This window comes from Grampus griseus (assembly GCF_964374135.1).
Source record: "Grampus griseus genome assembly, chromosome: 2".
Taxonomy (NCBI): Eukaryota; Metazoa; Chordata; class Mammalia; order Artiodactyla; family Delphinidae; genus Grampus; species Grampus griseus.
This window is the reverse complement of record NC_139018.1, coordinates 116,309,821-116,337,820: the sequence shown is the minus strand read 5'-3', so window position 1 is coordinate 116,337,820 and position 28,000 is coordinate 116,309,821. Positions and strand designations below refer to the sequence as shown.

General features: G+C 57.4%; 1 protein-coding gene across 4 annotated transcripts; it reads left to right on the top strand.

Moving 5' to 3' along the window:
* STRA6 (signaling receptor and transporter of retinol STRA6) lies at positions 1 to 27,992 on the top strand (the record flags this gene model as incomplete). Of its 4 annotated transcripts, none has more annotated exons than XM_082648429.1 (19): positions 1 to 45; positions 6,522 to 6,640; positions 11,567 to 11,633; positions 11,937 to 12,022; positions 13,561 to 13,700; positions 14,296 to 14,319; positions 14,503 to 14,669; positions 16,026 to 16,151; positions 17,868 to 17,935; positions 18,102 to 18,178; positions 18,451 to 18,512; positions 19,463 to 19,625; positions 23,283 to 23,358; positions 24,396 to 24,529; positions 25,660 to 25,777; positions 25,867 to 25,968; positions 26,595 to 26,758; positions 27,022 to 27,171; positions 27,823 to 27,992. In XM_082648429.1, the coding sequence occupies 19 exons, from the start codon at positions 40 to 42 to the stop codon at positions 27,990 to 27,992; spliced, it is 2,019 nt and encodes a 672-aa protein (XP_082504555.1). The 4 variants fall into 4 exon arrangements, with proteins under 4 accessions (XP_082504555.1, XP_082504554.1, XP_082504553.1 ...); XM_082648428.1 differs by lacking the exon at positions 1 to 45 and adding an exon at positions 6,332 to 6,387 and having other exon boundaries at positions 6,524 to 6,640; XM_082648427.1 differs by lacking the exon at positions 1 to 45 and having other exon boundaries at positions 6,525 to 6,640; positions 13,588 to 13,700.
* Between the last annotated feature and the right edge of the window lie 8 nt (positions 27,993 to 28,000).

Sequence of the window (28,000 nt, the reverse complement as noted above, 5' to 3'; positions counted from 1 at the left end):
ATCAGGCAATGGCTCCCCGGGAGTGATGGATGGTGACAAATGAAGGTAGGTAGGGGGTTCCTTAGCCCATCCTGGGCCACAGCTGGGGAAACTCAGCCATTAAAGCCCTGTGCAGGCTTCTCCACTGAGGTGACTCTGAGGGCCAAGGAGATCAAGTTTCGGGCAAACGGTTTGGGGGTTGGAGAGTCTCCGCCAAAGACAAGCCGCCCTGTGTGTTGTGTGGGGCCCCAGCTGGGCTGTGGCCCTGAGCTGGTGAGGTGGGGGTGGGGTGGGCTTCTCTGATGCTAGAATCACAGGCGGGAGGCCTGGGGGGCGGGAGGAGGGGCAGGGCCAGAGCTGGTGGGAAGGAGGGAGCTGCCTTTCTGGGAGGAGGGGATCAAACACCTTTTAAAGCAGGTGCTGGGGACTCTGCTCAGGGCCGAGTGCTGAGACGGCACAACCAGCCATCCCTCCGGGATCCCAGCCAGAGCTGGTGCTGGCGGCTCAGCGGAGGAGGCCCCAGGGGGCGGGGAGCACCTTGCCTGCCTGGAGGCACAGGACTCCCCAGGGTGACCACTAAGGAGAAGGAAGAGATACGGAAGGGAGAGGTCAAGAGAACGCCTGGTGGAGGTGGGGCTGGAGCCAAGCCTTGCGGGCCAGGTAGGATCGGGACAGGTGAGGGAGCAAGGAAGAGGCACGGCGGGGAGGGGGTACGACAGAGCACAAAGGTGAGGGCAGCAAGGGGGCAGGAATGGTAGGGTTGAGCAATTCTGAGGGATGAGGTTGGAGACCTCGAGATTGCTGTACTCGGGGGACCCTGGGGAGCTAGTACGAGCTCCAAAACGCAGGGAGACATCAGAAGAGTTGTGTCTGAGTAGGGTCTGCTGGTAGGCAAGAGACTGATGGAGAGCCCTGTCCTGTGGTCAGCAGGGAACAAGGAGGGAGAGAACTCAGGGGATCTGCCTGGGAGTTGGTGTCCTCAGTGAGGAAGGAGGGCAGCACGAAGCCCACATCTCAAGACCAGACCGTGGTGGCACCATCCCAGGGAGGACGTGCTGGGAAGGGAGAATCCAGGCCTCTAATAGCTGGGGGCATCTTCATGGCCTTTTGGCCAGTCCTCCTCTGAAGGCATCTTGATGTTACCAGCCTATTCTTGATTGCCTCCTCTGATGGGGGGCTCACTGCTCTGTGAGACAAAGAAAGCTACCTTTGTCCTGAGCTGAAACCTGCCTCCTCTGAGTCAGTTCTAGCTGGCACTCTGGGAGGGGAAGAACACACTGCTCCCCTGGAACAGTTGGCTACCCTCCTTCTCCCCACCAGTGTCCACACTCATACCAGAGCAGTCTGGCTTACATCCCTCATGCTATGATGATGTTATTGGTGAGGGGGGCAGGAGAATTCTAAGAAAGGCATGTCTTAGATGCTTCTGATGCTCCCACATGGCAAGGGAGGTAGGAGGTAGAGAGCCATCCACACTTCCTGTCGTGAGCTTAGCAGCCAACAGCACTGCCTTCCGGCCACTGAATGGGGTCAGGCTGGGTCTGGAGCCAGGGTCAGGCGCCTGTGTGTGCCGGGGGCAGTTCGATATGTGTGTATGTGAGTGTGCTGTGTAGATGGGGGCGGACCCAGAGCTCACTGGTCCACGTGGGGTTGAACCTGCCTTGGCTGTGTATCCATGGGTTCACGGTGGGCTGGGCTGCACAGGCAGGCACGTGGGCCATCCCCCACTCCTGGACTGAGGCAACCCTTGGCCATTCTCTGCTGTGCTGCTGGGAATTGGGGTGTTGCTGAGGCTCTGGGTGTTACTGAGGTTTGGGTGCTGTAGAACTTTTGGGGGGTGCAGTTGGACTCAGAGAGCCAAAAGCTGGGATGGGAGGGTGGTAAGCAATGAGGGGTCTCTGGGCCTTCTGCAACCGCGTACCATGGTTTTGACCATCTTGCCCCTACCAGTGCTTGATTTGCCGGAGTTTGAGGGTCCTTGGAATGTGGGCCGAGGTTCTGAGGTGTTTTAGAGGTTCTGGTGTGTTACTGAAGTTCTGGGGGCTCGTGGCGGGTGATTCGGAAGTTCTGGGAGTTCTTGTGGTGTTACTAACATTCTGGGGACACTGCTGACATCCTGGAGGTGCTCCGGAGGATCTGGGAGTCCTTGGGGGTGTCTCTGAGGTTCTTCCTCACGCCTTCAGGCCCACTGTCAGCTCCTTTTAAGCTGAGCACTTTACCCTTTGAGGATTTTGATAACCACAGGCTGCTGGAGGCACACACGTGGGCCTCTGTTCCTGGACGCCAAAATTCCTCAGATGTAATCAACTTGAACAAAAACATGGGGAGGAAGGAAGCCCTGACCCGAGGGCTTCGTGGTCCAGCTCCAGCCCAAGGGGAGCTCCGTGCCAGGCCCAGACGGCAGATGGCCTTCGTCTGCTCAGAGCCCAGAGGCTTTTTGCGACCCCCCAATCTGTGCTCAGCTAGGAGCCCTGCTGGCGTGGGCTGCTCCCTGGGTGCTGGTGTCAGCCTCATCTGAATGTGCCCGTGTGGGCTCACGAGGGCACAGCCAGACAGCCCTGAGCCCTGCCCTGCTCTCTCCTTGCCTCTCAGACTCCCCTTCTCAACTCTCCTATGACACTTACACCTCATTCTTGCTGCCATTGCTGACTCTGTCTGACCTCAGGGCCCTGCTCCAGGCCCCCTCCTCCAGGAAGCCTTCAAGACTGCTCAGTCCATCTCCTTATTCTTTCTCCTCTCTTCTCCCTTCTCCGAGTTTTTACTGTCTGTCTTCCAAGTAACTCCACCGGCCAGCTCCCCCTCTCCTGCAGGTCTCTGACTTTTTTGGATACGAGTCCCTCTATAACGGGTAGGCCCAACTCCAGAGGGTAGGCCCTGGACTCTGCCGCCAGGTCTTTGGAGAAATTCTTCAGGAGCACATCATTACCATCTTTCTCCTCTCGATACTTTTCCTTGCCAGCTTGCAGTCTGGCCAGGTGGCATCCTTCCTAACACCTCAGAGGCAACCTTCCATTTCACAGATGTGAGCTCTCCTAGTTTCAAGCTGAGGAGGTACTTTGGGCTCAAGGAGTGGGGTCCCCTTCCCAGCCTGAGCTATGCAGCCACCTAGTAGCCATGGATCTTTGACCCAGCCTGCCTCCCTGCCCCCATCAGAGTGTATAGGGGAGCTGGGGGCCAGGAGGGTGGGTGGAAGACAATGGGGGACTCCTGGGCAGTCACAGCTGCTCTCTGTAGCTTTGAACTTCTTACTACAACCAGTGCCTGGTGTGTTGGCTCCACATTCCTGGGCCGTGAAGTCATTGAGGGCAGGGAGTGGGGGCCTTGGGGAGAGGAGAGCCCACAGTCAAAGGATCTCCTGGCTGGATAACCTATTCCTCCTGGGAGAGAGGCAGGGCTGAGACTCAGAGAAGCCAAGGGAATCACTCAAGGTCACACAGCCAGTCCCAGGGCTCAAACCCAGGTAGGCTGCCTCCCCAACCAGGGCATTGCTCCCTGCCATATAGAAACCCAGCTCTAGAGGTACTGAACAAAAGACTGCCCTCTGTGCTTGTACCTGGGGAGAGAGACAAGCTCACACTTTCTCACCTCTGCTTAGGGCCTCCCTGAAGGTGGCCTCTGCATCTCCCCAGTAAGGAGGGAGGTGGCACCATGGGCACTGGGCTGGCCCGGGGTGGGGGATGGGGGGAGGCGCTGTCTCCACTTGAGATCTCTTTGGGGGCAGAGCAGGGTTTGGGTCGGGGAAGAGTGCAGTGGGGAAAGGACTGTGCCTGGACTTAGCTTGGGCCCCTCCCTGCTGGCCTCGCTGTAGCCCCTGAGGCTGATGGAGTCTCCTCCAGGCGCCCATTTGGGTACCGCCCCCCTTCGTTCAGGGGTCTGCTCAAATATCACCTTCTCGACTGTGCCTGTCCTCACCATCCTGCCTAAAATAGCCAACTCCCGTCTGTCTGTCTCTTCTCTCGTATCCCACTGTATTTTCCCTCTCAGCACTCATGACACATGTTTTGTCCCCCCCCACCCCCCACTACACATGAGGTTCCCTGGGGCACAGGACTTTATCTATCTTGCTTGCTGCTATATTCTCAGCGTGGAGAACCTTGCCTGGCACGTAATCGGCATGCCGTCAACATCTGTGGAATAAATGAGGGAATGAACAAACCAGACCGAGGAGGCAGACTCGCTCCCTGCAGGGTAGAAAGCAGTTTCCGACAGGGATTTATCCAGCTATGAACTTCTCCACCTTGTAGAGGGAGTGAGCTCCCCGGCACAGACTGGACTCCAACTGTTGGAGGAATCATGAGGGGGATTTAAAATCAGATAGTGAGTTGCTCCCTAAACTATGGGTCTAGGACTCCTGAGCAGTGAAGGGAATGCAGGGCTCTGGAAACCTGGCTGGAGAAACAGCAGGCTGCACGGGACAGGCCCATGGAGGAGCGATGGTCACCAGAACAAGCAATGGCTTTGCCAAACCCAGTTTAGAAAGTCCCTGTGGCCCCAGTGCTGGGTACTGTGCATCAGGGGAAGGAGGCATGAGGAGGAGAAGAGGTAGAACTCTGCCCTCAGGAGATCCCAGCCAGGTCTGATCCCTGGGATCAGATGGGCAGTGTGGGCTCCTGCGTCGCATCAAACAAAGTTCAGGTTCAGCTCTGAGTCAGCAGATGCTGACATCTCTGTGGGGTGGCAGAGGGGAGGCCAGAGCCCTCTTCCTGGAAGAGGGGTCATTTGGGAAGGAGGGGGAGGAACCAAAGCCAACAGAGCCCTCAGACCCTAATTCTGGAAGGCCTTGTGAGCCTGACTACAGAATTTGGATGGGGAGCTTTTAGGATTTCAAGCTCTGTCCCTCTGAGCATCCCTCATGCTGTTCCCTCTATCAGGAACACGCTTCCCTCCACTACCCACCCCACCCACCAACTCCACCCTCTGCGCAGCTGACTTTTCCCTGCCCTCGGATCTCCACTGAAAGGTTTCCTTCTTCAAGACACATGCTGCACCACCCCCGCCCCCCATTCTTTCAGACCAAATTCCATTTCCTGTGGTGTACATCAGGGCAGTCTGTGCCTTCCCTTTGTAACCCTCAGATCCGAGGTCATTTACCTACTTGGCTGTGTCCCCCTGAACTGTAGACTCTCCCGTCCCAGGACCTCAAACAGTGCTGGCACTAAGTAGGTGTTCAATGAATTTATGTTAAAATAATAAATGGATGAACGTCCTTTTGAAAAGCTTGTTGAATGAATGCCTTAGCTGGGTAGGGCCATGGCCCAGGCGCCCTGTGGGGTATTGGAAGGACAGGGACCCTCAAAGTTTCAGGGGGCCTGACTCCCACCCAGGGATAGGGGGCCTGAGAACTGCTCTCTGTCTCGTCTGCATCTTGCCATACCTCCACCCCCGGTTGGGGGCCAGGAGGGGGAGAGGAACCTCCATCTCCTGCCCTCACTCTCACCCCACACTCCGGGAGGAACAGGAGGCAGGCAGGGTTCTTGCCTCCCCTTGGGTCTGGTTCGTGTTTAAAGGACTAATTTCTGCCTTGTGGGGGTGAGTTATCTCCTTGTGAAATCAAGTTGGAGAAACAAAAAGATTTTACCAGTGAGACACATGTTCCTCCAGGAGAAGGAACGGACGGGCTCCCTCCCCTCCTTCTGGCCCTGGCCCAGTCTCCCTGGGTTGCTGGAATGCCTGACTTGTCTGTAAGGCCCTGCAGATGTGTGGGCGATTTGGGGCAGGCGCCGAAGGCAGGTATGTGCGTGCAGTCAGGTGCCGGCCCTCCTGGCCGCACTCCTCCCAGGCTCAGGCCGCCAATGGAGCCGGACCTCCACCTCCGGAAGGGGGTCTTGTGAGGACCACGATGTGTTCCCATCACTGAGGCCCAAGGGGGCCAGCGAGGGGCAGGCTGAGGCTGGGGGATGGTCTCGAGGGAGCCTGAACAAAGAGGGGGGATTGGACTGGACCCCTGAGAGCGGAAGGGGCTGGGAGTCCAGCTGGGAGGGGCCGGCAGACGGTGCTGAGCCCGCCCGCTGCCCGCTGCCCGCCCACCCTTTCATCTCCGCAGCTCCTTCCTCCCTGGTCCTTCCTTGAGTGTGTGTCTGTGGGTCCATCTGGGTGGGCTTGAGGAGGGGGAAGGAAGGGGGTGCTCTCTGTGGGCAGCTTGGATTGGACAAAACTTCTTTGAAAATGGTGCTTTGAGTCAAAACCTACCGGTGGCCAGTCATAGAGAGACAGACGGGTGCCCCAGCAAAAGCCCGAGGACCCTGAGGGGGCACCATCCCCAAGGGATAACTACCTCCTGCAGGACCTCGCGAGACTGGGCGGGAAGGGACAGGAGGGGACAGGAGAAGCCCTTCCCCTTCTCCTGTGCCAGCCGGCCCAGGCCCTCACTCCCAGGAGGGCTTTTCCCAGAGAGCTAAAAGCAAGAAAGTAACCTTTAGGATTAAAGAGAAACGTTTCTTTGTTTGAGTTTTCTTTCTCCCCCCCCCCCCCCGCCCCAAGCCTCTTTTCACATCTGTAGTGGCTTTTTCCCTCTGGTTTGGGGGTCAGAGGAAAAGCACTAGAGAATGTCGACCCAGGTAGCAGGGAACCAGACCTCGTCCGGGGCCACAGACGACGATGACTCCTACGGCAGCTGGTACATCGACGAGCCCCAGGGTGGCCAGGAGCTTGAGCCGGAAGGGTGAGTCGGAACCCCTGGCCCTGTCGGCTGGCGCATGGGGTGTGGCAGAGGTTACTGATGGGGGGGTGTGGGGAAGACCCTGAGCGAGGGCTGCTAAGAGGGGCTCTGCCGCTCATTTGCTGTGTGAACCCTTGGCAAGTCACAGCCTCTCTGGGCTTCAGTCTCCTCGCCTGTTAGGTGAGAACAGCCTTTGTGCTGGTGTTAAGAAACTTGAGGTGGAGGACCTGGGCCAGGCTAGTCACCTAAAAAGCACCTGTGTGGTGTGTTTGTTTTTTTGACTTTATTTTATTTTGGGGGCATGTGCCACGCGGCTTGTGGGATCTTAGTTCCCTGACCAGGGACTGAACCCCGGCCCTGGCAGTGAGAGCACTGAGTCCTAACCACTGGATCGCCAGGGAATTCCCTGTGGTGTGTTTAAAAAACAGATTCCTGGGCCCCATCCTTGCAAACTCAGATCCAGCTGGGCTGTGGTGGCTCCCTGGGTGACTCTGGCCTGTAACCAGGGTGGAGAGTCCTGGGTGAGTGGTTGAGGGAGTCGGGCCTGTCTTCAAGGTGTTACTGGCCCCTGTGGTGACCATCTGGGGTGTGCTGTTAGTAAGCGTCAGGTTCTCTGGGCAGGCCTGGGGCAGGGGGAGGCCTGAGGAAACATGCCGCCCCGGTTGGCTTTGGGGTCTGAGGCTCCGTGAAGCTGAGGAGGCCCTGTTCTCTTCAGCAGGAGTGCTCGGGCAGCCCAGGGGAGGGAGGCGGCCTCAGCCCAGCCCAGAGTGGCCTGAGGACTCGGCCCACAGCCGCCTCTGCCCAGACCCCTTCTATCTTTGTTTAGTCTGGGTACCCTGGTGGAGGAGCTGGGCTTCCTTGTGCCCCCATGCTGCCAAGGACGCCTTGCCTGCGTGGGCCCCAGAGCCCAGTTCTCCCCTTGTTGTCCCTGGCCCCGGCCCCATCCCCTACCTCCCTTCTCTGTCTGAAGGTTTGCGGAACTAGAAAGGTGAGGCTGGGGGTTGCCGAGCCAGATGTGTGCACATCTGTTCTCCATCAACAACCAAAACCGGAGAAGGGAAAAATGCTCGCGTGCCTCCCCAGAGGCCAGGGCTGTGGCCTGGCCAGGCTGGGGTCACCCGGCAGGGATGGAGACCCCACCCAGGCCTAGGGGAAGGAGATGTTGTTTGGAGGACTCGGGGTTCTGACCACCTGGAAAGCAGCCCTGCTGTCAGCAAAAGGGTGCCCTCTTCCCCTTCCCTGGCTGACCTCGAAAGCCCAGGGCTCCCCAGGTTCCTGCTGTGTATGTGTGAGGTGGGAGAAGCAGCAGAATGGAGAGGGGCCTGGGAGCCCCAAGAGGACACAGAATCTGACCTGAGTTAAGGCCCTGATTTGAAGCTGTGTCCTTAGCCACTTCAGGGCCCAGGCATTGGCTGGGGCCAGGTGCCTGCAGCCAGCTCTGTGGCTCAGGTATTTAGATATGGCCTTAGAATAAAGCTGGGTGCATGGCAGGGACTAGGTGATGAGCAGTACCACTCCTAAGGTGGGTGTCAGCTAGAATTTGTAGCTCTCTTCTCCCACTGCAGGTAAGAATGAAGAGCTTTGTTTGAATCTACTTACTTGGCCAAACCAAGTCGAACTTCCTGCCAAAGGTGGGAGTGGGAAGCTGGGATCCCAGGGGAATCCCAAGGAGGCAAGCTTGGACTCACTTCTCCCTGTGTGAGTCAGACACCCCGGCGAGGTGGTGCACCAAAGCTTTGAGGAGCTCTGCACAGTGGTCCCCCTTGTGCCTCAGCGCGCCCCAGCAGGCTGGAGTCGAGGTTGTGGGCACTGGTGACAGTGTCTGGGATGGACTCAATCTCCTGGTCACATTTATCCAAGTGCCCCCTTGGCACCAGGACCTGGTTGGAGAGGTTGGGGGTGGGGGTGAGTCTGATGGCGATGGGATGCACACTGTCTGGGGTCTTCTGTGGACATAGGATTGATGTGTGTAAGCCGAGCTGGCTCTTTTCTACCCCCAGAGGCTCCTCTGGTCAGGTTATGGGCCCTACTTGCCATGTGCTCATGTGTCATCCACTCTTATCATCAATACCGGGCTTCCCAGCCAGAGCCTGGGGATACAAATACATCTGTGGCAGCTGTCCAGGATGTCAGTCACCTCCCCACCACTTCAAAGGGCTGCCTGGAAGGCGGAATTGGGAGGCTTCCTTCATGGCCTGCCCTCCCACCAAGAGAGGTCAACGCCAGGGTGATCTGCAGGTTCTTCTGCTGTGGGAGCAGGGAGAGGGTGAAGCAGCAGGGCTCCAGGCCCCCCGGGGACCACAGGCCCACAGACCCCCGCCCCAGACAGTCAGCCTTTCCCTCTCACCCACACAGATGTGTTCTGCCCTCCCCTCTGGATGGGGCCCTTTGCAACCTCTACCTCAGAGCCAGACTTCTAGAAACAGTTGCCTTGCTTCTTCTCCGTCTCAGTGTCCTCACCATCCTGCAGTCCGGCCTCTGTCCCTGAGTGCCCATCACCACCTCTGAATTGCCCAAGACCAAGCCTCAGCTTCCTTGGGTTCCATTGGACTCTGTCCTCACTCTTCGTCTTGTAATAAGGCCCAGAACCCTACAGTCATCCCAGAAACTCCCCTTCTCTCTGCTCCGCTACATTAAGGCATGTAAAGTCTTCCACCTAAATACCCCTGAGATACTGCCTGACATTCCCGCTCCCCCTTGACTGTTTACGCTGAGCCATTTGAAAATGCCGATACTCAACTGTTTTTGATGGAAAGAAGTGGCAGTTTCACGTGGTTCAACTTAATATCTTCCTCCACGTACTCCTTGCCTCTCACATCCTGGTCACACGCGGCTGCTGAAGTCGGACTACCTCAGTTCGAATTCTGGCTCTGGTGCTTTACTAGCTGTGTGATTTGGGCGAGATACCTAGCCTCTCTGAGCCTTGTTCTCCTTATCTAGGCAAGGGGGATACTAACAGCACCCACCTCTTAGGTAATTAACTGAGTCAATACATAGGAAGTGCCTGGCGCTCACTCGATGCTTAGTCAATACTAGTTACTGTTGTTGTTGTTATTCAAATCTAGCCGCAGAAATCTCCTAAAATCTAGAACGCTGTCCCGCTCAGACGCCCTCAGTGGCTCCCTAGTGCCTCCCATGCCTGCTATTACCGGCTCTCAGCCAGCCCTCTGCGCTGTAATCAAGCTGAAAACCTTGCCTGGCCCCAGCCTCACTGTCTACTGCCTGTCACTCCACTTTCTCATGCTCTTTCCTCTACATGGAGCTCCCTTGCCCCTTATTTGCCTAAAGAGATGCCACCATCTTTCAAACTCAAATCCCACCCCCTCTGAGGCCTTGCCCCAGATTTCTCTCCTTCTTCTGCATCCTTTAGCATCTGCGTGTGCCCCCTCAAAGATCGAGCGCCCGCCCTCCCCGACGTAGCATCCTCTGTGTCTGCGCCATCCGGCCTGTCCCACAGCACGAAACATGGGTCCACGAGCTGTGAGCCAAACATTTGCTCAGCTAAATTTCTGTCGCTCAGACCTCGAACATTTGAGAGTCCATGAGCCTCCGCCAAACTGAGCTAAGTAAAGGGTAGAGGGGGGGCCCTGGGTGGCACAGGAAGGGCCAGAGCTGCCCCCAGACAGGGCCCTGGAGGGGGTCCGTGGAGGTGAGGGTGGCTCCTGGTCTGGGATGAGTGGGAAACGGTCAGGCTGCTCCAGGGACGGTTTACGGAGCCCCTGCCCTGGCTGGGCCTGGTGGGGGCCGCAGGATTGAGTAGGACTTTGTCAGGTGGTGAGATGCAGACTGAGCGGGCCTGGAGTGGTGGCTCTGAACTCTTGGGGCTGGTGAGGGGCCCTGCCTCACCCAAACCCCACCCCACATACTCCAGTAAAATGCCTCAGAGTTGCAAGCGCGGAGCGTGAGGCCTGGGCTCAGACAGCAGGAACCTGATCCCCTGCATGGCACAAACTCTACTGCTCTGGGAAGAGGCTGGCTCTGCCCTGGCCAAGAAATCGCACAAAACAGACTCCTTCTGTCCCTCCACCCCAAGGACAAGCCCGCGTGACCGGGTTCTCTCCTGCTTCTCACTCTCTGGGATTCCCAAGCTCGGGGTGTTCCAGCACAGAGTACTCAGGCTCACCCTTGGGATCCCTCTTTTCCACACAGCAGGAAGGAGCCCAGCTGGGTGGGTGAGCCCCGCCTGCGGCAGGGAGGGTGCAGCTGCGGGGCTTCCTCTGATGCCTCACCCACCAGAACTTGGTGGCCTTGCCCACACTGGTTACCTCCTTCTGGCGCTCCCAGGCTCCATCTGGGCAAACCCAGAGGTCTACCTCTCCCCCAGGAACCCAGTCCTATCAGCTGTCCTAGGTTCACGTCCAGCCCTGAGCTCGGGGCTCCTACCTGATACCTTTCTCTGCCACGTTACTCAGCCCTTAATAAAACAGGTAAAGAAGAGACATAAATCCTGGAAGACCAAGGTAGATTGTTCCAGTCAGAGACACAGACCAAACTTGGATTCCAGTGAGTGAAAGACAAATCATAGGACCCATTGCTGATTGCCGGACCCAGGCGGTACACTCAGCCACAGTTCTGAGGAGAGATCTGAGGCCTGGAGCAGTCAGGGAGGCTTCCTGGAGGAGGGAGGAATGAAGTGGGCCTTGATGGATAGAAAGGCCGAGCTGGCCCATTCTGTTTCTCCCATGTCTTCCCCTGGGAGCCCCCTGTCTCCTTCAGCCCTGTAACCTCAGAGCTGGGCGTGGGACCGGCACACTTCAGGGTCATCAGAGGCCCAGAATGGCCCTGAGCAGGTGAACTGTCTAGGAGACATCAGAGGGTCAAGGGAGGTGGTGGGTGGAGCCCCAGTATAGACAGCTTGGAACCCCAGACTGGGCTGCACACCTGGGGTTTCCCTACCTCGGCCTGACCCAGCCTTCACTCACTCTGCAGGCTGGTGCCCTCCTGCCACCCCAGCGTGCCACCCGGCCTCTACCACGCCTGCCTGGTCGTGCTGTCGGTGAGTCCCAACTGGCTTGCCGCCTACTGCCAGCCTGAACAGGGGGATGTGTGTTCTTTGCTGGCGCTGGTGAAGGGAGACTCGGGGAGCCCACATATGGGAGTGGGTACCGGGAGTTCTCCCAGGGTGGGGACCCAAACCAGGATGCAGACCAACCTTTCAAACTTCTGTCACCTCCTAGCCAGTCCCCAGTTGCTGCAGGAGTGTGCACTGCGGGGTAGGGGGTCCTGGGATTGAGTGCCCTGACTCAGCCCCTCGGGGAAGGCCTGGGCACCCGAGCCCTCCTCTGTGCTCTCCTTTCAGATCCTCGCGTTGCTGCTGCTGGCCATGCTGGTGAAGCGCCGCCAGCTCTGGCCCCACTGTGGGCACGGCAGGCCTGGGCTCCCCAGGTTGGTGCCTTGGCCTGGGCACCCCCGCTCAGGGGGCCCAGCTGGGAGGGTGGTGGCTTGTTAGGTACCTAGGAGCCAGCTCTGGCCTCTGGGACACCCCAAACTCTCTCAGTCTGGGGGCTCTCCCCATCCCCACCCAGATCTCCAGGCTTAGTTGGGACCCCCTGAGGGAAGGGGAGGGACCCACTCAGATGCACCCACTCCTGTTCCAGACCCCAGGGAGACCGAGCCCAAGAGGGCCCAGCTCTAGGACACACCCCCTCAGGCAGTCCATAGTCTCGACAGGCCGTGGTCACTCCACACTGTCTTTTTTTTTTTAAAATATTTTGGCTACGTTGGGTCTTCGTTGCTGTGCGCGGGCTTTCTCTAGTTGCGGCCAGCCGGGCCTACTCTTCATTGCGGAGCCCGGGCTTCTCGTTGCGGTGGCATCTCTTGCTGCAGAGCGTGGGCTCTAGGCACACGGGCTTCAGTAGTTGTGGCTCGCGGGCTCTAGGGCACAGGCTCAGTAGTTGTGGCGCACGGGCTTAGTTGCTCGGTGGCATGTGGGATCTTCCTGGACCAGGGATCGAACCTGTGTCCCCTGCATTGGCAGGCGGATTCTCAACCACTGCGCCACCAGGGAAGCCCCTCTCCGTGCCATCTTGACCCTCATTTCCCTGAGGGTGTTACCTGGACCCTGATGCTTCGAGGCAGATTTATGAGGGATTGCCCTCCAGTCCCTCTGGCTGAAATTTTCTCCCCGTCTCCTTCAGCCCAGCAACCCCAGAGTCTGGGATGGGGATGACCCTGAGGAGACAGGACCGGGCAGCCTTGTGTGGGAGAGACCAAAGGCCTGGGGTGAGGTGGTAGGTGGATCCCCAGTGTAGACAGCCTTGCACCCCAGGCCTGGGCTGCACACTGAGGTGGGGCCTGCCATGTTGGTTTTGTGAGGAACTAGCCTAGGGTTTCTGCCACAGTGGCTGGCCCAGGAGAGAGCATGCCCCGCCTGGGGGAGGGCCTGGGAGAAGCAGGATGGAGCCCTCAGGGCATGAAGGCAAACTGGAGCACAGAAGCAGAGCGTCTGAGTGGCTTGCCCTGAGCCCAGAGGGGTGATGCCTGGGACAGCCATGCCCGCTGTCTGCCCTCTGCCCCAGGGCCACTCCCAGGCCAGGGTGGCGGCTGTTGCATAAGGATGTTGTGACTCTCCAGCTCTCTGAAGGTCAGCCAGCCCAGACAGACCAATTAGCGTGGAGGCGGCTGTTTCCTGAAGCTTCCAGAGTGGGCGGAGGGAGCAGTGCTCAGGCTTCTTCCTTCTGTGTCTGCCTGTTGCAGGGGGTGGGGCAGGGGATGTTCCTGAGTCACTTTGCCACAGGGCCCAGATCTGGTTTCATAGGAGGCACTACACAGACATCTGTGGAATGAATGCATGAAGGGACCTCAGTTTCCCCATCTGGAAAGTGGAACTGACTCACCTCCCCGGTTTATGGAACTCGGTGTGTGGTAATGGGCGTGCAGGGCCTGAGCAACTCCCCCCTGTCCTGTCCCCGCCTCTGCACCAGCCCTGTGGACTTCTTGGCTGGAGACAGGCCCCGGACCGTGCCTGCCGCCGTCTTCACGGTCCTCTTCAGCTCCCTGTGCTTGCTGCTCCCCACTGAGGACCCACTGCCTTTCCTGACTCTCGCCTTACCACCCGGCCAAGGTACCCAGCACAGCTGAGGCCCTGGGCTGGATTGATGGGAGGGGGCAGGTGGGAATCCAGAGTACTGGGGCTCCCCATTCCAGTCATGAGCCATAGACCAGAAGACGCTGTCCCATTGCCCTCCCCAATTGTCCCACCACAGTGCCTGAAACCTCTATTGCTCTGTCCTGAGTCAATACTGCCCTCTCTGCTCTTGTGCAAATCCCACCCTCGGGAGGGAGGGAGCACAGGCTGAGTCCCCCAGACAGCCCAGTCCCGTGTGAGCATGAAGAAGGGTGGGGAGAGGTGCGGGGAGGGGTCCTGGAGACTTGAGCTGGGCTCAAGGAGGTGATGGTAAAAAGGACAGCTGCCACCCAGAGGAGCCACTGCCCTGCAACATGACCTCCTTAGATGATCCGATCCTCACAGCAACTCCACAAGATGCAGATATTCGCCCCATTTTACAGTGGCAGGTTCCAAGGGTCAGAGAAGGGAAGAGTAATAAAATAGTAGCCTAATTTATTGAGTACTAACTCAGGCACTGGGCTAAGGGACTGTACACATACCTTCTCATTTTACCTTTGCTAATGTACTATATATTATTTCCATTTTACAGACGGGGAAACTGAGACTCCAAGAGGTAACTTGCCCAAGATCACAGAGCTGATAATAGTCAGAGCCTGGATTCGCGTGCAGGGCTCTTGCCCACGGAATCAGCTGAGGGGCTGGGAAGATGGAGACAGGAGAGAAGCTTGGGTGGGTTGGACCCAGGCCCCACATCTGCCCCTCCATCCTGTGTCTCTCGGCCTGTCTTGCCTTCCAGGGCCGTGGAAGATACTGGCTCTGCTCTATTACCCTGCCCTCTACTATCCCCTGGCTGTCTGTGCCACGGTCAGGCATAGAGCCGCACACCTGCTCGGCAGCGTGCTGTCCTGGGCTCATCTGGGGGTCCAGGTCTGGCAAAGGGCAGAGTGTCCGGTGTCACCCAAGGTAACCGCTGACTTACGACGGCCTGGGGCGGCGGGGCGTGGAGAAGCTGCTTAAACCAGTGTGGCTCCTTTCCTCTCTGTCCTGCTTCCCTGTTGCACAGGATTCCACGCCTATACACACATGCTCATTCCAAGCTCTGCCCCTCTGTGGGAGAGGCTGGGGACCAAGCAGCCGTGCCTGCCCTCAGGAGCTTCCAGTCTGGGAGGGGGAAGGAGGGGGGGAAGGGGCAGAGAAGGAGGGAGAGGAGGCCTGAAATCCCCCCATTATTGATCTCCCAGACTTCCCTTGGCCAGACTGGAGTGGGAGTGAAGAGAGCTGGAGGACGCAAGTGCTGAGCTGGGGGATGGTCTCAGAGGGCTAAAAAGAGAATTACAGAACCTCAGAACCTGGTTCACTGGAGCTGGCTGGGGTGTGAAGCTTGACCAGTCCAGAGCCCAAAGGGTGGGGGTGTGGCCTACAGAGTCAGACAACCCAGGTTTGAATCCAACTTTATCCCTTCCTTCCTTTGGTCATTCCACAAACATATCTGAGCATATACTCTGCACCAGGGACATTTCCAGGCACTGGAATACAGCTGTGAACAAGACAGATGACGTCCCTGACATCCCAAGAGCTGCCATTCCAGAAGGGGACACACAGTCAAACAAACAAATATACGAAATGGTGCCAGGTGGTGCTAGGTGTTTTGAGGACCCCTTACCACATTTCTGAGACTCAGGTTCCCCCCCACCCTGCCCTGCCCCCATAAATGAAGTTGTAACACGAATCCCTCAGGGTAGAGTTGAAGATTAGGTGGTTTCCGTGAGAGCAGGGACTTCGTTGGTCTTTTTCACCAGCCAGGACCTGGCACATACTAAGCTCTCAATAAAAACATATTGAATTAACAAATAGATGAATACATGTTCAACCCTAGGAGGGCCTCAACCCCGGGAGGCAGAGCATGTACTTCCCAGATGCCCAGGTTGCAAACTGTAATAGAAAAAATCAGGCCCGTGTCAAAGCACCAGGAACGTAGGGACATAGAAGGTGGATGTCCCCCGTTTCAGGCCCCATCCCAGCCCCCTGGGGTGGGTAGGAGAGGATTACAAAACATACTCCCTTTGGCTCCTGTAAGGGACCTGGGAGTCCAGGGGCCTGGGAGAGGGGCAGGCACCTCTGCAGGGCCTGAGAAGGGGAAGTAGAAGTTGGGGCCAAGTGGCCCTGGCGGGGGGGTCGTGAAAGAACCAGAAGCCTTTCCATGCACCCTAGACCACCCTCAGGGACCCCTGTGAGCTGGGAAGGGAAATGAACCCTGGTCTTCGGTTGGGGGAAGGAGGCAGAAGGTAGGTGTGTCTAGGCGTTGTTCTGTCCATCCAGATCTACAGGTACTACTCTCTGTTGGCCTCTCTGCCTCTCCTTCTGGGCCTCGGATTCCTGAGCCTTTGGTACCCAGTGCAGCTGGTGAAAAGCTTCAGTCATGGGGCGGCAGCAGCGGGTTCCAAGGTAAAGGGGCAGGGCTGGGGTGGGCTCGTACTCAGCACCCAAGACACCGTGGACTTGCCCATATCTATTGTTCCCCTACACGTGGTCATGCCCGGTGTGGAGCCTAGAACATAACACGTGCTCAGAAAATGTTTGCTGAGTCGCAGAGGGACTGGTGGGTCCTCCCTCCCCAGGCAAAGGCCAGGCCAGGCCCTCGGCTGGCACCCATGGCAAGAGAGAATTCTTACAAGATATGGCAATCTTATTTGAGATTAGGTAGACCTTCTAAGCACCTGCCCTGTGCCAGGCCCTAGGCTGGGTTTGTGAACTTAGCTGCGTGACTTGTGTCGGACCTCCAGGACTCCCAGTGTGCTGGGGGAGATGGATGCAGCAACATATATTTACAGTGCGCTGTGAGAAGTGCAACCAGGGCTCATCCAGCTGACCTGGGAGCATGGGTGGAGGCGGGGCCCAGTGCTCTTCCTGGCGAGAGGGGAGGAAGAGGGAGACTGCTCCGCAGAGGCCCTTGAGAAAGGTTAAAGACACAGATGCAAAAGGCTGATTGCTCTGCGGATGTGGAGGGTGAAGGAAAGGCTTGAAGGGTGGCATCTAGGACAGACAGCAGGTGGGTGGTGGCGCTAGTTGCTGACATACACAAGGCTGGATGAGAGCAGGTGTGCGGGGGACGATGTGTAGCTGTAGGTGTGTGGCGCTGAGGGGTCTGGCGGGCAGCTGGACTGTGGGCCTGGAGCTCAGGAGAGGGGCTAGGACTGAAGCCAGAGAAGGAGTGAGGTCCCCATGGAGGGATGAAGAGTGAGGGGAGAAGAGGCGGGTGGGCTCAGCATCTCCGGGGCGACCCTGGGTCCCCCACAGGCCCACCTGACTCCGGGTTTCGCTCTCACAGGGTAGCAGTAGGGTCCTCAGTACTTGTCACTACTGCCCTCCAGATGCGCAGAAGAGGGGAGCAGCTCCCCAGGACACACAGCACCTCGTCCAGGCCCTTCCCTCCCCTTCCAGGGATCTTCTCGGCCTCTCCCTCCATTGCATGCCTTTCCTCTTGGGAAGTCTGAGGAGAACTAGAATCCTCTTTGGCCCTTGGTCAAAGAGTTTTAAGCCTCAAAGGACACAGTCAAGCTTTGAGCTGACCCACACCTGCCCTGGATCCCAGGGTTGCCATGGCAACAGGTGACCATGGCCTATATTTTCCTAATCGTCAGGGGCCAGGGGCTCACTGCATCTTACTGTGGGCCTCTGCCACTTGGCAGGGAGTTTAAGGCCTGGAATGTGGCTTAGACAAATCAGGTCACCCTTGTGATCTCCCTGGAGTAGGCGAGGGCTGGGGGGATCTGACCTGAAATGGCCCTATCCTGTGTCCTGGTCAGGGATGTGCTCGTGGGACATAAGTTCCCTTTTTGCTTCAGTCTTAGCTACTAGAGGCCAGAGGGCCAGGAGGAAAGCAGTGATGTGATGTGACTGAGTAAAGCTGGAGAGAGTTGGAGATAGACCTTAGGAAGAACTTCCCTGCATTGAGAGTTCTTAGATAGGAGACTGATTAGTCTTTTATTTACGGAGGAGGGAAGGGCAGCTTTGGGGGGCATGGACCTCGTCCCCACGGGATGGCCCTTCTCTGTACTCCACCACTGCCAAGAGGTTTGTACGCGCACCTACCCTGGGCCAGGGCCCCAGGGATGGCTTGAGACAGGTCCCATCTGCTTATCCATTTGTCTGTCGCCACAGGGGCTGCAGAACAGCTACTCTGAAGAATATCTGAGGACCCTCCTTTGCCAGAAGAAGCTGAAAAGCAGGTGAGGTCCTAGGGCCAGGGGACAGGTCTGGGCAGGCAGGCTTGTTTGGGAGGCTGGCACTGGGCAGCATGGTGGGGCAGAGATGAGGAATGAACCAAACCCTGGGGCCCAGGCTCAGGGCAGGGGCTTCCCCTGAGAGCTCCCTCCTGCCTGGGTCTTTCTGCAGCTCCCACACGTCCAAGCAGGGCTTCCTGTCCCGGGCCTGGATCTACTTCAGACACTACGTCTACACTCCACAGCGAGGTATGGCGTGGGGAGCTGAGGTCAAGAGTGACAGGTGACCTCACCCCTCTTTTGCATAGAACAGCTGCAGTAGAAGGTCCGCTCCTTTCCCCAAAACTCTTGTCATCGGGAAGAACAACCCCAGCTTGGGACAAGGGGAAGCCCCTGGCCTGGCCTTGGTGGTCCAGGGTCCTGTGAGCCCTGACCCTTGTCCTAGGCCTCTTGGGAGGGATGGGGCTCCCGGGGCTGGATGGCGCTGGGGTTCACCACACCCCTCCTTTTGGGGACTGCAGGATTCCGACTCCCCCTGAAGCTGGTGCTTTCAGTCACCCTGACAGGGACGGCCATCTACCAGGTATGTCCTGCCTCTGTAGTGCCACTTGCCTCTGGACCCCTGCTCCCAACCCTCAAGGCTGAGATGGCTCAGGCCCTCAGCTCAGCTCTCCAAAAACCCCGACCCAAATCCTGTCCAGCTGCTTCTGGCCATCTTGGGAATGCTGGCCTACCCAGAGGAGAGGGGATGGTAACTCTTGTTGGGCTCACACAGGGTCAGAGCACGAGTTTTGGAGTCACATAAATGTGGATTTAAATCCTAGCTCCTTTATTTACCTCCTGAGTGACCTTGGGCAAGTTACTCAACATCCCTGAAACAATTAGCTTAGCTGTGAAATGGAGGAAATAGATTAATTCCTTTTAGTTGGGAAGATTTAGTGAGATAATATATGTTTGATAAATCCCCACCACCACTATGCCCCCCTCAGAAAAAAAAAAACACACAAAAAATCAAAAACCCTGGAAGGCAGGTATGATTTTTCTCCATTTTACAGATGGAGGAAATTGAGGCTGAGAGATGAACTGTAGGAACTTGGCCAAGTTCCTACAGTTAATATCTCAGGGTAGCCAAAAGTTGAATCCAGGTCTGTCCAGCTTCAGTGCCTGTGCTCATTTTTAGGACACTTTGCTTTGTCCAACATGGAAAAATTGGAAATTTTATATTCTGAAGTTTTAGATAGATAGACGATTGATAGGCGGTCAGAGATACACACGTATACTTGTGCTGCTTGAAAGCATATCTGAGGCCTATGGGGCTAAAGTCGTATCTGTTTGTAATGTGCTGATTTTTGGCACGAGGATGCTGCTCTAAGGGACAGATAAGAACACTGTGAAGGCTGATGGGCACGTGGAGGCAGCCCGTGTGCTGCCAGAGTTTCTTCCCTGAAGTCTCAGAGCACACTATTCCTGGGATGGGAGTGTCTGGTGTGAGCACAGCCAGGCCCTGCCGCCCTGATTTGGGGGTTCTTCCAGGTGGCCCTGCTGCTACTGGTGGGCGTGGTACCCACCATCCAGAAGGTGAGGGCAGGGATCACCACGGACATCTCCTACCTGCTGGCTGGCTTTGGGATCGTGCTCTCAGAGGACAAGCAGGAGGTGGTGGAGCTGGTGAAGCACTACCTGTGGGCTCTGGAAGGTGAGGCCTCTCGGGAGCCCCTGAGGGCCGGCAGTGGGGACCTCAGCTGGGATACCTGAGCTCTGTCCCAGGTGCTGCAGACAGGCGGGGTGTCCTTGGGCACGTCCCTTCCCCTTTCTGCATCTTGGCTGCTTCATCTCCAAATTGGGGTGGTTGGAGCTTCCAGTTCCAAGTCTCTGAGACCTGAAGGTCACCTCAGCAGGCCGCTGTTAGCTTGTGTGGTGTCTCCCACCCCCACCCCTAGTGACTTTGCCCAGTTCTGCAGGCGTGGAGATGGGGGAGGGTGTGGTATGTGTGAGCTGAGGGGACAGCCCGGGGCCTTTGCTGCGGGTGGGGAAAGGGAAAAGGAGGCAGTGAAGTGGGACAGTGCGCCAGGATTCTGAGCTAATCCTCATGGCAGGTGGGTGGGGTCAGGCAGGGCGGACGCTTTCTCTTCCCCAATCCCTGTCCTCCAGGCACCTGCTTTCTCCTTCCTTCCCTTGACAATGAGCTCCTGGGCCCGGGAACTGTCCTAGTCTCCCCTTCTGTGGTCTGATGCCTCCTTATCCCTTAGCCCTGTTTCCCACCTACGCCACCTCCACAGCCCTGTGGACGAGACTGAGAAGTATCCTCACTTGACACACGGGGAGGGAATCACCTGAGGTCGTACAGCCAGGCAGATGGGAGCCAAGAGGAGAACACAATCTCCTGATGCCCAGGCTGGGGCTCTCCATCACCTTGAGACACAGCCAGGAAGCCATGGAGCTGAAGGCAGATGCCACATTGGATGGAGCCTCTCACAGGCCTGCACCCTCTGCTGGCTTGGGAGTCCCTGGCAAAGGCACAGGCAAAGGCACCCTGGCTCTGGAGGAGTAACATGTGATCGTCAGAGTCTAGGCTGCCAGTATGGCAGGTGGAGGTGTGATTGCTCTGCAGCTCTTTCTTACCATTACCATCAGGGAGGGAGTAGGAGTGCGCAGGGGTATATGCAGTGACTGCTTCCTTCCCCAACTACCACTCCCACCACTTTCCTGAGTGCGTCTGCTCCCTGGAACTGTGGCCAAAGCCCACAAGATAGACAGGTGACAAGTTCTGGATGGGCTGAAAATGACATCTCCAGGGAGATTTTCCAAGTTGGCTGCAATCTGGGCCACAGGCAGGAGCAGACATGGCCCACATCAGTCCACATCCAAGCTCACACCTTGCTCACTGCAGCCCTGTTAGGTCAGCATCATTGATCTCATCCCACAGAGCAGGAAATCAAAAGGCAGAGGGAGGAAGTGACATGTCCAGGACAATGGATTTGGTTTCTACTCAACACACCTGACACTTCTAATCACATGTTGCAGTTTCCAAGCCCAAAGGCTCCCACTTTGGATCTCCTTGGATGCAGGGGTCAAACAGATCAGTGTTTAACAAGGCAAACTGAGGCCCAGGAGGATTAGAGATATGCCCCAAGCACTCAGCAAGCCAGGGATGGAACTGAGATAGGTCTGAGCTTGGGGACCTTTTGGTCTGTTCTTAGCCTAAGAAGCGAATGTCTTCTGAGCTCCAAGAGCCTGTTTTAGGGCTGCCCACCTAGCACCTGGACTATAAGGTTGGCATCATTCAGAGAAATCTCACACTCTGAGTCAGGCAGACTAGATTAGAATTCCTGCTCCATCACTTAGCAGCTGTGTGACCCCGGCAAGCCACTTTTCTCCTTTGGACCTCCATCTTCCTACCTGCAAAATGGGTGCTGAAGCTCTAAGGGCAACCTTGTCCTAGAGGCGCTTGATTGAGTAGCGGAGACAGACGGATCCATGGAATCAGTGCCCAGGAGGGGGCAGGTGCAGAGTCCCAGAGGAGGCAAAGGGCAGGAAGATTTTATGGGTACCAGGTTAGGAGGGACCCAAGTTTGGACACATTTGAGGTAGAGAGGAACAAGAGGTAGGCAAATGGAGACCAAAGGCCAGGCTGGGGCCAAGGGGGCTGGCTAACCCTTCACCCCAATTAACCTGTTCACTCACCTGGGCAGCCTCAGCAGGCAGGCTCCTCACCTCCTGGCAGAAACAGTCCAGAATGTACCTTCGCTGGTACCGTGTTGGCTCTAGGAGGGCAGAGCTGCGCGTGTCCAGGGCTTTCTCCTAGCCTTGCCTTTCAGAAAAGTGCCCCCTTCTGCCCCCAGAGGAGTGAGCCAGGGACAGGCAGATCGGCCCCGGGTTTCTGTAGCGGTCATCCTCAATACTGGCTGTGCCTGAGAATCACCTGAACTTGTAAGGAATCCCAAGGCTCGAGCCAGACTTCAGAAACCTTGAGGGTGGGGTCCAGCCTCTGTGATTGGACAAGCCCTCCCCACGGTTCTGATGCCAGCCTGAGTTTGAGAACCACTGTAGCAGGAGCTCTACACATGTCGGTTGGCTGATTGATTTCAATCAGTTGCTGTTTGAAATAGATCATTAGGACTCCCTCTTTGAAAAAAAAACACAACAACCCAGTTCAGTGGTTCTTAACCCTGACCGCACATCGGAATTACTGGGGTTGCTTTCCCAAAAGCTATGGCCTGGGTCCTATGCCCAGAAATTCTGATTTAATTGGTCTGGGGTACAGCCTGGGCCATGGGAATTTGAACAACTCCAAGTGATCCTAATATGCTGTCAGTGCTGAGACCCACATCTCCAGAACCTGTGGCTGCAAGGACCTAGCGCTTGCCTTTCCCGTGTGTGTTTGCTCCCCTCCTGAGTCTCTGATGGGAGCCAGGAACACTTCCCTTGGCTGACCAGTGAGATCAGAGTGCAGACACCCTGGGCTCATTCTGGGTCTGCTTGGAAATGATTGCACCCCCTGCTCTGTCACTTCCTAGCAGTGTGGCTGGCGGGTCAGGCCCTCTCTCTGAGTCTCAGCTTCTTTGTGGGTCCCATGTCTCCCTGTGCCTCTCCTGTGGGGTTACTATGAGGGTGTTGAGTAAGACTAGATGTGGATATAGGGTGGAAGGGTTGTAGCCCTGCATCCCCGCTATGCTAAATGCCAGGCTTGTTCACAACACCATGCATTCTCCTCCAGCCTGGTGATACAGGGAACTCATGATCTGTGCAAATGGACAGGGTGGGTGGCGACCCGGGGAGGAGATGGGTAGCAGTGGTCACTTCCCTCATTCTGATGTTCTGATGGACTCAGGCCGCACTGACGGGCGCTCACATCTTAACAAAGGCCACTGACGCAGGCCCTGATGGGGTTTTATGGCTCACAGCATGCTGGGAGACGGGCAGCCCAGCAGTGTGCCCAGCATGGGCAAGCTGAGGCTGGGAGATGAAATGACCCCCTGAAACCCACACAGCCAGGAAGCCATGGAGCTGAAGGCAGATGCCACATTGGATGGAGTCTCTCACTGGGGGTCACACAGCAATGGAAGCAGCAAGACCAGGGTGAGGGCCAGGTCTGCAGCCTCAGAGCCGGCCTCTGTCTGTCTTGGCCACCAGATGTCACCTGGTATTGGTCAACCAAGGTCATCGACTTATACTGGATCTGAGAACAGGGGATGTGACAAGAGGATCTGAGAACAGGGGATGTGACACCCCTCAGAGTGGGGTGTGGGGCAGGGATAACTCCCACCCAGGTACCATCCTGGCAGCAGTTCGGGGTCCCCCAGGAGACCCCCCAGGCCCTGACCTCCCACTTTGCTCCTTTTCCACCTTCCAGTTTGCTACATCTCGGCCTTGGTTCTGTCTTGCTTGTTCACCTTCCTCATGCTGACCCGCTCGCTGGTGACACACAGGTGAGTGACAGGCTCTGATTCCCCCCGGTGCAGACGTGGGGAAGGGGTCAGAGCCCTGTGGGCCTGCAGGACCCCTGACCCAGGAGGCCTGTGGGGAGAAGCTAGGGGCTGGAGGGAGGGAGAGTCCCTGCAGGACCAGGCTGTTACTGAGCCCAGCTGCCCAGCTGCCCTGTGGTGGGTGGAGATGGTGGGGCATCCCTGTCCGGTTGGAGAAACATCTGCGACTGATGTACGGCTGACGAAGGGCTGGCGTGGGGCCACCTGGGAAAGCTGGCATGCTACCTGGGAATGGAGATGAGGGAGGAAGGGTGCCACAGGCGGGAGGAACTGTGTGGGCAAGAACAAGTGTGAAGTGTGGGTGAGGAGTGGACTGGCTGGCGCTGGGGCACCAGAGAGATTATTGTGGGACATGGAATGCCAAGCCGCCTACCTTGCCCTTTCATGGTGAATGGTAAGGAGCACTGAGGAAACGTGGGCAGAGAGGGAGAGAAGCTTGTAGCTGGGAGTAGAGTGGGTGGGGAGGGGAGGGCCAGGGACTTGGCAGGGAGCTGGTCCGTATGCTGTACGTTTATCAGGCCTCAGGGTTCCTGCCCCAGGATCTTTTCTCACAGGGTTGGCTCTACTTAGGCTGGCATATCAAGGCCCTCAAGCTTCTGCCTGCCTGGAACCTTGCCTCCTGCCCTGACGGCCGAGCTGCCAATCACTTTCCATCCCTACTGTTGTGTTCCACGTTCCTGACTTGGCTCAGGTTGAGCCTTCTGCCTTAATTTGTCTCCCTTGATCCCTGCCCCGCCCCCCACCAGCTTAGTCTGATTCATCCTTTAAGACGCAACTCAGACATCACCTCCTCCGGGAAGCCCTCCCTGATCTCCCAGGCTGGGTTAGTAGCTCCTCTGGGCTCCCACAGCTCTGGGCTTCCCTGCCTGTGGCCGTGGGTTGTACTTAGACTGGGAGTTCAGCCAGAGGCTGGCCCAGAGCAGGAAATTAGGGAGCGTGTGTGCTCCCTGAGATCGCTGGCTTCCTCACTCCCACCCCAGGGCCAACCTGCGAGCTCTGCACCGAGGGGGCGCCCTGGACCTGGGCCCCCGGCCCCCGAGCCCTCGCCCCTCCCGCCAGGCCATATTTTGTTGGATGAGCTTCACCGCCTACCAGACTGCGTTTACCTGCCTTGGTGAGCGCCCCCTTGCCCACTCCACCTGACCTCGGCAGGCCCCACGGGCCCGAGTGGGGGAGGGGAGGGTTCCCAGCAGGTCTTGGCTGCCTCTTGGGGTCTGCCTGTGCTGGAGCTGGCTCTGGGGCTAAAAGCAAGAGGAGGGACCCACCTTGCCTTCCCTGCCCTCAGCGAGTCCACACAGGTGGGGTGGGGGGGCAGGTGCAGGGGTCCTTGGTAAAAGGTTACCCGTCACATGAGGATGGCTCCTGGGTGCCACCAGGGGTTTACACAGAAGGTGACCCAGGGCTGGAAAGTTCGAGGAGACATGTTCCTGCTTTTGTAAGGGAGGGCAATATCATGATGGGCTGTCTCAGGAGGTCATCCCTGTCACTGGGAGTATTCAAGCATGGTTATGCGGCCATGGTTGGGCGCCGCAAGGAGGGCCCTGCTCTGAGAGAACTGGACTAGATTAACTTCAAGGACCCCTCCAAGCTCCGAGTTTCTGATTCTCCCCTTGGGCACTGCGGTGAATAAAGTCCTTGCAGATGTGAGGGGGCTGGGGCCACTGTTGCCGAAGCAAGGGCCTGATTTCTCCCTCTGCTGCTGGTTCCTTCAGTTCTCACCTTGCTGGCGGAGGTGGAAAAAGATGATAAAGGGGTGGACGAATCACTAGCACTAAAAGTCATAATTCCTCGTATAGGTAAACTTTATGCCTCTGAAACCCTTTTGTACATATCCCATGTAAACAATTAGCCGACTGTTTCAACAGGCAACTTTCAGGTACCTACCATGTGCCAGGCTTTGGCCAGTAGGAATGCAAACATTAATTTCAAATACTGTCTTGTCCTCAAGGACTCGGGAGCAACTGGGGGAAAATGACATTTGCAAAGCACTCTGTGGTTTTCAAAGAGCCGCCACAGATACTGTCTCATTGGATCCTCACAACAGCCCTCCTGGGTAGGGGCTGCTTATCCCCTTTTTACAGAGGAAGAAACCAAGGCTCAGAGAGGTAAAATAACTTGCTCAAGGTGGCACAGCTAAGCAGCAGCAGAGCAGGTATCTGAAACCAGGTCTGCCCAGTTCCAAAGCCTGGGGCTCCTGGGAGGGTGGGCTGATGCCTTTCCCTGTTCTCCTCCCCATGCTGGCAGGGCTCCTGGTGCAGCAGATCCTCTTCTTCCTGGGGACCTTGGCCCTTACCTTCCTGGTGTTCATGCCCGTGCTGCATGGCAGGAACCTTCTGCTCCTCCGATCCCTGAAATCCTCATGGTGAGTGAGGCAAGGGACCGAGGGCTCTGGGACCACTTTCCCGAGGACCACTAATAGTGACACCCGCCCCATCCCCTCACCCCCCACAGGCCCTTCTGGCTGACCTTGGCCCTGGCTGTGACCCTGCAGAACATGGCAGCCCACTGGATCTTCCTAGACACTCACCATGGGCGCCCAGAGCTGACCAACCGGTGAGGCTCTCCTGGGCTTGCGCCTCCCTTAGGCCCTCAGCTGCTTCTTCGGTGTCTTCGTCCTTGTGCCCTCTCCCTCGTCTGCCATCTTTCCCCTTTCTCTAATGGGGAGCCCAGTGAGCAGTAAAAAGAGCTTGCCTTAAAAGGGGTCAGTGACCCAGCTTAGTCCAAAATACCTCTCTGTTTACCTGTCACACGGCCAGAAATACCCCCATGAGCCTTTCCTGTTTTGGGGATCAATACTGCTTTCCCCTTTGCAGGAAGGAGGTTAACAGAAATATTATTTCCGTGCTAGCCCCAGGAGAGACTTAGAGTCAGTGGACAAGGGACCCAGAAGAGGGAGGTCGGGGCACCAGGGTCATAGAAAGATCCAGGTGGACCTGGACTTAAACCCCACTGACTAGCCAGACAGCCTTAGCAAAGTCTCGCAGACTCTCTGGGCCTCTGTCTCCCAGATGGGTGGGATGAGTGAGCTGGGTTGAGAGAGCAGACCCAGCCCAGAAGATGGGTACACAGAGGTGTAACCAACCAATACACGGCAGTTGTGGTCAGCTAGGTCTGCCACTGACCCTGAGGAAGGGATTCTGTGTGAGGACCTGCCTCAGCTCTCTTCTCCCTGACCCCAGGCGAGCACTCTATGCAACCACCTTCCTTCTCTTCCCCATCAATGTGCTGGTGGGTACCATGATGGCCGCCTGGCGAGTGCTGCTGTCTGCCCTCTACAATGCTGTCCACCTTGGCCAGATGGACCTCAGCCTGCTGCCACCTAGAGCCGCCACTTTCGACCCCGGTAAGGTTACTGGGCAGGAGCTGGGGGCAGGGGATGCTCAGGCTGCCCAAGCAGTGCGGGAGGGTCTGCCCTGACCTGGTCTCTGCAGAGGATGTCTGTAACCCCAGGCTGTGGGTATGTGTAGGGGGCCATGTGCAGTGCACGTGCGACACGCTCAGGTGCCCACGAGCTCGCATGCAGGGTGTGCAGGGCACTCCCTGTGTCTGTGTTAGGTGCCGGCTGGGGCCCCCCCGCACTAGCACGGCCATTCCCCACCCACCCAGGCTACCACACATACTGCAACTTCTTGAAGATGGAGGCCAGCCAGTCACATCCAGCCTCGACGGCCTTCTGCGTCCTGCTCCTGCGAACTCGGAGGCCCCAGCCCCTCACGGCCCCCCGGGATGACCTCAGACTGGGGGAGGAAGAGGAAGGTGAGCCTTTCCAGTGGGAATGGGGGGAATTGAGCCTACCCGGCTTCTCCCAGGAAGGAGGCAGGCCCGCTCTCCAGCAACGCAAGGGAGACAGGGCTAGGAAAATGCCCACATCCTCTCTGGGCTGCCTGTGGGAGAGAAGAAGTGAGAATTCTCCTGGTCCGTCTCAGGGTAATTTTTCCCATAATACTAACATACACACACTTTCTGTCACGTGTGTGCACACACACTCACTCCTCACGTGGAGAATGAGACAGCTGTCTCAGAGCTAAGGGGCTCCGTCACCCCTACCACCCCAGGCCACCCCCTGCCTCTCCCAAGCAGTACGTCCTCCCCCGCCCTGCTGCCTGGGAAGTGTGTAGTAGGGAGGGGGACCCTTGTCCCAGCCCTGCCTCCAGTCCCCTCCACAGAGCTCATCCTTTCCCTCTTCTGCTGGCCACCCAGAGGATGACACCCTGAGCCTTAACAAACACGCTTCTGCACCGCACACTCTCCTGGCTTCCCACCCTGTGAACGGGCACCTGGAGCCCCAGTCTCGGCCTCCCTCACCCTACATACACAAAGGGTTTACAGACTCTGCTCAGGTCTCGGTGCTGGGGGTGGGGCTTGGCTGAGTGTGTGTTGAGTGACTCACGGAAGGTCTCTTTTCAGGGATGCAGCTGCTGCAGACCAAGGACCGGGCGGCCAAGGGAGCGGGGCCCCGGGTAGGCCGAGGCAGGGCCCGCTGGGGTCTGGCATACACGCTGCTGCACAACCCAGCCCTGCAGGCCTTCCGGAAGACAGCTCTATCGGACGCCCGGGCCAACGGTGCCCAGCCCTGAAGGCGGGG